The sequence below is a fragment of the Chrysochloris asiatica genome, unplaced genomic scaffold (genome assembly GCF_000296735.1).
Source record: "Chrysochloris asiatica unplaced genomic scaffold, ChrAsi1.0 scaffold00007, whole genome shotgun sequence".
Lineage (NCBI taxonomy): Eukaryota > Metazoa > Chordata > Mammalia > Afrosoricida > Chrysochloridae > Chrysochloris > Chrysochloris asiatica.
In genome coordinates this window covers 23,747,097-23,758,411 of record NW_006408525.1, presented here as the reverse complement: position 1 = coordinate 23,758,411, position 11,315 = coordinate 23,747,097, and the positions used below count along the sequence as shown (strand labels likewise).

Sequence of the window (11,315 nt, the reverse complement as noted above, 5' to 3'; positions counted from 1 at the left end):
ATGATTTCTGCATTCTGTTGGGCCACTTCTCTTTGGAATGGACACAAATAAGGACCTCTTCCAATCAGTCAGCCAGATAGCTGTCTTCCAAATTTTTTGGCAGAGGATGTGCCTCATGTGCCACCTCGCTTTCTTGAAAGATTTCAATTTTTATTCCATCAATTCATGGTGGCTTGTTCTTTGCCAATTCCTTCAATGCACTTTGGACTTCCTCCCTGAGTTATCATTGGCTCTTGATCATATGGTACCTCTTGAAATGGCTGAACATGAACCATTTCCTTTTGGTACAATGACTCTGTGTATTCCTTCCATCTTTTCTCTTAATGCATTCTGCATCATTCAATAATTTGCCCAGAGAATCTTTCAATAACGAAAGTCAAGGCTTGAATTTTTTCTTCAGTTCTCCCAGCTTGAGAAATACTGACCGTGTTCTTCCTTTTTGGTTTTCTGATTCCAATTCTTTGCATATTTTATTATAATATTTGTCTTTATCTTCTTGAGCTGATCTTTGAAATTTTCTGTTCAGCTCTTGGACCTCCTCATTTCTTCCATTTGCTTTAGCATCTCTATGCTGAAGAGCAAGTTTCAGAGTCTCTTCTGACATCCATTTTGACCTTTTCCTTCTTTCTTGTCTTCTTAATGACTTTTTGCTCTCTTCACGTATGATGTTCTTGATGTGACAGTTTCGACATCAGATTAGTTAGCAAACGTTTAAACTATTAATAACATCTAACTATGAGTCGGAACCAACTCCACACTACTTAACAACAACAACAACGTTGATTGGAGGAGTCCTGGCATGGCACTGTTCGTTAATGCGCTGGGTTGCACACATGGTTTGAACCACAAGGTTGGTGGTTCAAACTCACCAGCTGCTCCTCAGGAACCCTATATAGGGTCGCTAGGGGTTGGAACCAACTCAAAGGCACTTCACAATAACAACGTTGACTGGTCGGAGCCTTGGTAGGTTATGTGTTCAGCTGCTAACCATAAAGTCAGCAGTTTGAATCTACCAGCTGCTTCATGGGAGAAACATGAGACTTTTTGCTCACGTAAAGATTTACAGCCTCGGAACCCTACACAGATGGCAATGAGTTAGACCTGACTCCACAGCACACAAACACCACCACTAATGTTGACTGGGGATGTGAGGAAACAAACTTGCTTACGCCATTAGTGGGAATGTAAACTAGGCATCCTTCTCAGAGCACAATTTGACATCAGGCTAAAACTATTCACCTGAAGTTTTGCCTACCAATTCTAAGACTCTATTTGGAGAACACAAATCCAAGGACATATTCAAGGAAAGTCATTGCAACATGTTTTGTAATTACAAAATTTGAAGGCACCCTAAATATCTAAATATCCAACAATAGAGAAGTGATTAAAGAAACCATGGTCTAGTCAGACAATGAACTACCATGTGGTTGATTTAAAAGGAGAATGAGATAGAGCACTCTGTACCGACGTGAATGAATTTCAACATTAAGCCCTGTTTTTAAGAACAGGGAGCCTGGGTGACACAATGGTTAAGTTCTCAACTACTAACCAAAAGGTTGGTGGTTCAAATCCACCAGCTACTCCAAGGGAGCCAGATGTGGTAGTCTCCTGTAAAGATTTACAGTCTAGGAAACCTTGTGGGGTGGTTCTACTCTGTCCCACAGAGTAGTGAAGGGTCGGAATCGACCCGATGGCAACAGGTGTGTTTTTTTTAAAGAACAACCCAAATAATGGTGTGCTAGAGCCCATTGTCCTGGCTCCACGTGCATCTATTCCCAACAGTTACATCATGTTGGCAGCTTGAAATAAGCTGTCATGGGCATATTTACACCACATGAATTGGCAAATGCTACAAATCAGGGCTTTTTCCTCCTGGAAAACTGGATGTTAAACATTTACTAGCACATTGCTGAACTCAACCAACTCTTAACTCCACGTCTGCAAACCCCTAGGGGGTTTGTCAAGCATGTAAGAGGCTCTGAAAAGAAACAAGAAATTGCTAACAAGCAGCTCAGCAAATGGTGACGAGATGGGCACTGGAGGCAGAATGCTTTAGGTCGAATCCTGGCTCTGTCACTGACAACCTGAGTGACCTCAAGCAACTGACTTAAATTTCTCTGTACCTCGGTTTCCACTTCTGTAAAGTACAGATAATAGTACATGCCTCATGGTGGTGGTGTAGGGCATGGCAGTTGGCATGTAGTAAGTGCTCAGAAAGTGGAAGTTTATAAATTCTAGAGAAAGAGTTAGGGAATGTCTGGGACCTTTGCCATTTACTGCACTAAGTTGTTGTTTTTTTGTTGTTGTTTTTTAATAAGTGTGTATTTCTTTTATATTAAAAAATGAAAGTGTTTGGTGCAGCACAGACAGCTTCTCCATCTTTCCCCTTCCCCTCCTACTCACCATCTGTGAACAGAGGCTCAGGCAGCTTCCGGAAAAAGGACTTGAGCAGGCTACTGATCACATTGAGGTCTTGCCAGCGCTAGGAAGAGGACAAAGGTGTCAGGCCACAGCTGGGTCCAGCTCAGGGGCCCAAATCCCCAAGCCCAGGATTAGCTGGGCCCAGCCCAGGAGCCCAAATTCCCAAGCCCAGGGTCAGCTAGGCCCAGCCCAGGAGCCCAAATTCCCAAGCCCAGGGTCAGCTAGGCCCAGCCCAGGGGCCCAGGTGCTAGTTTCACCCTACAGTCAAACCCAGTCCCGTGATCCACTTGCTCCAAGTTCCACCCACTCCAAAGATGGAAGCAGCAGAACAGAGTCCCTTCTAGATCCTAATGCCTCCACCATTTGACCCAGTGGGCTCCAATATTTTCCCACCCACAGGAAGTACAAGGGGCCTCATGTGGGGATCGATGTGAGCATGAGCTGCTCATATATGAGCCTGCCCATTCATTCCCTATCCTTTCATTGAGCCTACTAGTGCCAAGCACAGCTCTTGCCTCTCAGGGCTGCCCATTTAGTAAACAGTCACCTTTGTGACCCCTCTCTTTATCCCAAAAATCTAAGTATGTATAACTCAGCATCCAGATGCATCCATGTTATGATGTATTGCACAGATTTATTGTTATTCTTGTTCCCTGGCTCTTACCTGCCTCAGGCCCTTTGCACTTGCTGTTCCTCAACCAGAGCTCTCCTCTCCCTGTCCATCACATACATAGCTGACTCCTCATTCTGCCTAAACATCACCTCTCAGAGAGGCCTTCTCTTACTATCACAGGTAAAGCAGTCACTATCATCACTACCCCTTAATTCTGTATCATAGCCCTGACCTTGTTTCTTGCATGGCACTTAGACAATAGTCATTATTTTGGGCACATGTTTTTTTGTTCATGCCTTACTTCCTGTGGGAGGCTTCATAAGGGACAGACATTGTGTCTGTCTTATTTCCTACTGTATTCCCATTACCTAGCACAGATAGCCTGGCACTTACATAGCCTAAATCGGTAGTTCTCAACTTGAATGCCAGCATGAATGAAGAGCAATAAAAGCTGTGACATGAATAGACATATGCACACCCATGTTCATCACACAGCATCATTCACAACAACAAAAAGAAAGAAACAACCTAAGTGCACACAGACCAATATCCTAGGCATTAGTGAACTGAAATGGACTGTTACTGGCTATCTTGAATCTGACAATCATATGGTTTATTATGGTGGGAATGACAAACTGAAGCAGAATGGCATCACAGAAAAGAACATTTCAAGATCTGTCTGGAAATGCAATGATGTCTGTGAGAGGATAATTAATATCCATACGCCTACAAAGAAGACCAGTTAATATCACGATTATTCAAATTTATGCACCAACCACTAAAACCAGTGGTGATGAAACTGAAGAATTCTACCAACATCTCAGTCTGAAACTGATCAAACATGCAATCAAGATATATTGATAGAGACTTCCGGCAAGATGGCAGAATAAGCAAACACACTACACGGACCCTCTAAAAGGAAGACACGAGACACAAAATGAAACGGACACAGATGCCAATTCTGGCACCCTGCCATTCCGAGGAAAGGTTACAGAGGTTTATAGAGTGCTTGCTGGGAGGAGATGCTATGCAGGGATGGCAAAAAAGGAATACTGACTGGTAAACACTGGCCAGATGCGGATCAACCATCTTGTGAACAGCGTTAGCAGCGAAGGGAGGGCCGGCAGAGCAGATGTGTGAAGATGATGGAAAAGGTGAGATTTCTTCTTTTCCCCATACTCTCTTAGTGAACAGAAGTGTCGCCAGCTCCCATGCTTATCCACTCTCAGCACAGATCCTGCTCTCTGGAAGTTTGGAGCCATGTGGTTGGGAGCCATGCCAGTGTGGTGTGCCACCTTAGTCTGTGGATTCTGGTGGACTCGGCTCCAGAGCTACAAAACCCTCAGTGCTACCAGCATTTAACAAATCATGCTGCCCCCAACTTGCCAGTGGTCCAGACACTGAAACCAGCTCCATCAAGGGCCCCCACAAACTACTTCCTGATTGAGCGTCCTGATCATAGATAACACGGAGGTCAATAGGAACTCTATCTAGGGCCAGGAACTCTGCTGTCACACCCCTTCCACAACCACCTTGAATTGAGCTCCTTGAATTGCAGGAACCCCACAGAAATTTCTCCCCTCCAGGTCCCAAAATTACACTGTTTGTTTTTACAAATATGATAACCCCACAATACCCTAGAGACAACAGATAATTTTAGCTCACACGAAGAAACAAGAGAGAATGGCTCAAACAAAAGACCAAGATGCAGAGTCAGAAAAGATTTCTGAGAAAGAAAAGGTAATGGAACTAACTGAAAAAAAAATGTATAAGAATGATAATTAGGTACCTTCAAAGGATCAATAGAAAGATCAAGGAAAGTAAGTAGAACACAATATAAACTTGAGAAGAATTCAGGAAAACACTGTAAGAACAAACAGATAAAATAAACGCAATTTTAAACAATATAAAACCTGCCATTAGAAATCCAGAAGATTAATACTAAGATCTCAGAAATGGATATACATTAAAAGGGCAAAGGAATAGACGTGAAGCAATGTAAGCCCAAATCAGTAGCGAGCTTGAAAAAGAATCTCTCAATACTACTATGTTAGAAGAACAATAAAAAAAACAGAATGAAAAATATGAAGAAAGCCTAAGAGTCATATGGGACACCATGAAGAGGAACAATTTACAGGTGATTGGAATTCCAGAACAGGAAGAGAAAAGCACAGACATTTGTTGAAGAATTGTTAGAAGAAAACTTCCCTAATATCATAAAAGATGGGAAGTAAGCATACCAAAAGCTGAATGAATCCCAAACAAGATACATCCTAAAAGAAATCACCAAGATATATCATAATCAAACATTCCAAAGTCAAAGACAAGGAAAAAATCCTGAGAGTAGCTCAGGTAAAACAAAAAGTTACCTACAAAGGAGAACCAATATGACTAATCTCTAATTTCTTAGCAGAAACTATGCAGGTAAGTAAATAATCAGATGAGATATACAAAACTCTGAAAGACAAAAATTGCCAACCAAGAATCACATACCCAGAAAGGCTGTCCCTCAAATACTATAACGAAATTAGGACGTTTCCTGATAAACAGAAGAAATTAAAGGAATTTGTTATGACCAGGCCAACTTTGCAAAAATGCTAAAAGGTGTTCTTTGGACTGAGATTCAACAACAGCAGACCTGAGATTACCGTATGGGACAACATCCAGAACTCATTCCATATATAGAAATATTTAAAGTAAAACAAACCTCCAAGACTAAAATGAGGGCACCAGAGGTAACAATGTATAATGAAGTCAACTACACAGCAGAAAGAGGGAATGGTGTAGATACAGAACTTCCAAATAGCAAGAAGTCAAGTAGATTTAAAGATAAAACAGACTGTTTTAAGCAGGAAAAAATTAATAAATTACAGGTAACCTCAAAGAAAAATCACCACTCGTCTGTCAGTTCGTCATACTGTGGAGGCTTGCATGCTGCTGTGATTCTGGAAGCTATGCCATGGGTGTTTTAAATGCCCGCAGGCTCACCCACAGGGGATAGGTTTCAACTGAGTTTCCAACAAATACAGACTAGGAGGAAGGAGAGATGGATTACTTCCAAATAGTTAGTCACTGAAAACCTTATGAATAGCAGTGGAACACTATCAGCACCAGAATACTGAACCCTGAAACATGATGAAGAGCACCAGAACATTGTCAGATATAGTACCAGACGATGAGCCCCTCAGGTTGGAAGGCACTCAAAATACAACTGGGGAAGAGCTGCCTCTTCAGAGTAGAGTTGACCATGACAGCAGGAGTGGAGTAAATTCCTCAGGACCTTCATTTGCTGATGGGGCACAACTCAAAATCCATTCATAATCAGAACATGGAATGTACGAAGTATGGATCTAGGAAAATTGGCAATAGTCAAAAATGAAATGGAATGCATAAATATCAATATCCTAGCCATTAGTGAGCTGAAATAAAATGGTATCGGCCATTTTTAATCTGACAATCACATGGCTTACTATGCTGGGAAAGACAAACTGAGGAGGAATACATAGCATTCATCATCAAAAAACATATCAAAATCTGTCTTGAAGTACAACGCTGTCTGTGATAGGATAATATCCATATACCTTCCAGAAAGACAAGTTAACACCACTATTATTAAAATTTTTGCACTAACTATCAAAACCAGTGATGAAGAAATTCAAAAATCTACCCACTTCTTCAGTCTGAAATTGATCAAACATGTAATCAAGATGTATTGATAATTACTGATTGAAATGCAAAGGTTAGAAACAAAGAAGGATCAGTAGTTGAAAAATATGGCCTTGGTGAGAGAAACAATGCTGGAGGTCGCATGACAGCATTTTGCAAGATCAATGACTTCTTCATTGAAAATACCATTTTTAAACAACATAAACTATGACTATACACATGGACCTCACCAGATGGAATACACAGAATTGTACTGTATTGTAGTCAAATTGACTACATCTGTAGAAAGAGGTAGTGAAAAAGTTCCTTATTATCAGCCAAAACAAGGCCAAGGGCAGACTGTGGAACAGATCATCAATTGCTCATATACAAATTCAGGCTGAAGCTCAAGAAAATCTAAAGAACACATTTGATACATTAGACACTAAAGACCAAAGACCACAAGAGTGGGATGATATCAAGAACATTATACATGAAGAAAGCAAAAGGTCATTAAGAAGACAACAAAGAAGAAAAGGACCAAAATGGATGTCAGAAGAGGCTGAAACTTGCTCTCCAGCATAGAGATGCTAAAGCAAATGGAAGAAATGAGAAAGTAATAGAGCTGAACAGAAATTTTCAAAGGGCAGCTTGAAAAGACAATGTCAAGTATCATAATGAAATGTGCAAAGACCTAGAGTTAGAAAACCAAAAGGGAAAAACACAGTCAGCATTTCTGAAGCTGAAAGAACGGAAAAAAAAAATTAACCCTTGATTTGCAATACTGAAGGATTCTATGGACAAAATATTGAATGATGCAGAAAGCATCAAAAGAAGATGGTAGGGAGAAAAGTGAAGTGCGAGACCATGTTGGGAGAGGTGGTGACACTAGGGATGGAGACAGAGGCAATGATGTGGGCAGAAGGAGCGGCTGGGGACTCTGGACTCAGGGAGGGAGAGGCGTTGTGTGCTGGTGGTCGGGGGGCAGGAGTGTGGGGTGTACTCTTTGGGTGTTTGATGATGCATGCAGGGAATTATGATCATTGCAATGAAACAAAGTACGATAGGATGAATGTAAAGATAATGCTCACCCATGTAAACTAGCACATAATTCACAATAAAAACTTTAAAAAAAATTTTAAAAAGAGGTGGAAGGAGTCTCTATACCAAAAAGAAATGATGGATGTTCAACCATTTTAAGAAATAGCATATAATCAAGAGCCAATGGTACTGAAGGAAGAAGTCCATGGTGCACTGAAGGCATTGGCAAAGAACAAGGCTCAAGGAATTGATGGACAACAAATTGAAATCTTCCAACAAACTGATGCAGCAGTGGACAGACACTCCTTCATCTATGACAAGAAGTTTGTAAGACAGCCACCTGACTGACTGATTGAAAGAGATCCATATTTGTGCCCATTCCAAAGAGAGGTGACCCAATGGAATGCGGAATCATCGGACAATATCATCGATATCACATGCAAGTAAACTTTTGCTAAAGATAATTTAAAAACGACTTCAACAGTACATTGACAGAAACTGCCAGAGGTTCAAACCGGATTCAGAAAAGAAGATGTGGAATGAGGGATATCACTGCTGATGTCAGATGGATCTTGACTGAAAGCAGAGAATACCAGAAAGATGTTTACCTGTGCATTATGGACTATGCAAAGGCTTTCTACTGTGTGGATCATGACAAGTTATGGACAACATTGCAGAGAATGAGTATTCCAGAACACTTCATTGTGTTCATGAGGAACCTGTACATAGACAAAGAGGCAGTCACTGAACAGAACAAAGGGATACTGAATGGTTTAAAATCATGAAAGGTGTGCACCAGGGTTGTATTCTTTTACATACTTATTCAATCTTTATGTTGAGCAAACAGTCCGGGAAGCTGGATTATATGAAGAATGTGGCATTGGATTGGAGGAAAATTCATTAGCAACCTGCAATATGCAGATGATACACCCTTGTTTGCTGAAAGCAAAGAGGACTTCAAATACTTATTGATGAAGATCAAAGACTACAGCCTACAGTATGGATTGCACCTCAATGTAAAGAAAACAAAAATCCTCACCATTGGACCAATAAATAACACCATGGTAAGTGGAGAACAGACTGAAGTTGTCAAAGACTTCATTTTGCTTGGATCCACTATCAACATTCATGGAAGCAGCAGTCAAGAAATCAAATGCATTAGGCAAATCTGCTTCACAAAATCTTTTTAAATGTTCAAGAGCAAAGATGTCAGTTTGAGAGTGAAGGTGTGCCTGACCCAAGTCACAGTGTTTTTCAATAACCTCATATGCATGAGAAAGCTGAATAAGGAAGACCGTAGAAGAATTGATGCTTTTGAGATATGGTGTTGGAGGAGAATATTGAAGGTGCCATGGGCTGCCAAAAGAATCAATAGATCCGTTTTGGATGAAGTGCAGCCAGAGTGCTCCTTAAAAGCCAGGATGGCGAGACTTTGTCTCTCATACTTCGAACATGTTATCAGAAGGGACCAGTCCCTGGAGAAGACATTATGCTTGGTAAAGTGGAGGGTCAGAGAAAAAGATGAAAACTCCCAACTAGATGGATTGGTGCAATGGCAGAAGCAATGGGCTCAAGCGTAACGATTGTGAGGTTGGCACAGGACCAGGCAGTGCTTCGTTCTGTTGCGCACAGAGTCAATACGAGTTGGAATTGACTCATCGTCACCTAACAACAACAATAACAACTATTATATAAAGTCAAGAAAAAGTTTACACACAGAAAGAAACTCTTTGATGGGTGGTGCTGTGGGCTAATGCATCAGACTGTAAAGTTGTTTGAACTGCAAGGTGGGTATTTCAAGCTCACCAGCTGCTCCTTGGAGCCTATATAGAGTGGCTATGGGTCAGAATCAACTTGACAGCACTTAACAACAACAGGGGCGGAAGGAGAAGGCAGGGTAAATCACTAACTAGAAGGAGGGCTTATAATAATTTCAATGAGGGGAAATACAGTAAGAGAAAGGTCATCCCAATATGACCAGGGCAAAGGAAGGTTCTGGGAGGAACACAAGAGTTAAAGGCAGCAAATGTAAATACTATTAGAGACACAATCCTGCAATAACAGTAATAACAATAACCTATGAGGGGTACAAACATCGACATACAAGTTGAATAGGTGTGAGAAGGGGACTAGGACTGACTACATTCACACACATATTCAGGCTTGACAAAGGCTATTTCTATGTATGTATCTATATGTGCTGGAAAACTATCCATGTACATAGTAGAGCATTGTTGTTGTGGCTAAGTGCTGTCAAGTCGGTTGACTCAGCGGCCCATGGGGTTAACCTTGTGGTTAGTAATCCAATGCTTATCCAAGAGTGTCACACCAGGTAGAGCACACAGTGGGCAAAGCTATGAAGACTTTTTAGCCATAACCAAACACCCTGAGGGAATGTGTCTCTGAGTCTGGGAGCTCAGGACCATGGTCTTAGGGGACATCAGGGTCCACTGGCATAATATAGTCCATGAAGACAATGTTCTAGATCTCACTTTGGTCAATAGCGAGTGCAGGCTTTAAAGTTTGTGAATGATCATCTAAGATGCAACTATTGGTCTCTCCCCATCAGAAGGAAATCAAGGACACAAGGAAACAATTAGTCCACAGGACAAATGGACTGCACGGACCCGTGCCTCCACTTCCCTGAGACCCGCAGTACTAGATGGTGCCTAGCTAGTAAACCAACTGCTCTAATTGGGATCACAGTAGAAGGTCCTGTCCGGTGGTGATGGTTGTGTCGGTTCTGATCCATAGCAACCCTGTATAGAGTTCCCAAGGCTGTAAATCTTTACAGGAGCAGAAAGCCTCATCTTTTTCCCATGGAGCAGCTGGTAGATTCAAACTACTGACCTTGAGGTTAGCAGCCCAGCTCATAATCTACTATGCTACCAAGACTTCTTAGAAGGTCCTGTATAGAGTGGGATAAAAATGTGGAAAAAACTAAAAATCATAAAAAAAAAGACCAGGCTTACTGGTATGGTAGAAACGAATGGAACACCCTCTCCCCACCCCCGACTATGGCCCTTGGTCACCCTACTAGCCTGGCACTAAGCATATCCCCATGGATCAACTTTCAGTCAAATAATAGGCCTATAAAGTGAACAATAGCATCAGGGCAATAAACACTCCTCAGAACAATCAACTATATGAGACCAATGCCCAAAACTCAGAAGGCAAGAAGGGGCAGGACAGGCAAACAGAAGTGGGAAACACAGGGAGAAGTGGGGATTGCAACCAATGTCACTAAACAAAATGTATGAGTTGTTGAACGGAAAGCTGATCTGCTCTGTAAAGGTTCACCCAATCCATAATAAAGACTGACAATTTAAAACAACTGCAAGTCAATGTCACTTCTAGCCACCAGGGGGCGATATCACCACACATTGCAGGAAAGCCAGTGCCCGCAACCTTGGTGGAACTGGTTCAGAAGGGCTCATGCCAGGAAAACACACACAACAAAGACTCACAACTTGACCATATGCATTCTCATTACAGTGGGTCCATAACTCAATGCTAGACAATTTTATGAACAATACACTCCCCACAGTCTTCAGGGCAGCTGGAGTCATCCTCCACACAACGCTTCCCTCTAACA

General features: G+C 41.6%; 1 protein-coding gene across 1 annotated transcript in view; it reads right to left on the bottom strand.

Annotated features, from left to right (window-relative positions):
• ARHGAP23 (Rho GTPase activating protein 23) overlaps window positions 1-11,315 on the bottom strand; it is an 89,272-nt gene that overhangs the window by 23,748 nt on the left and 54,209 nt on the right. Inside the window, 1 exon segment of the mRNA XM_006832529.1 lies at window positions 2,404-2,482. Within this exon segment, the coding sequence (XP_006832592.1) occupies window positions 2,404-2,482 (79 nt within the window).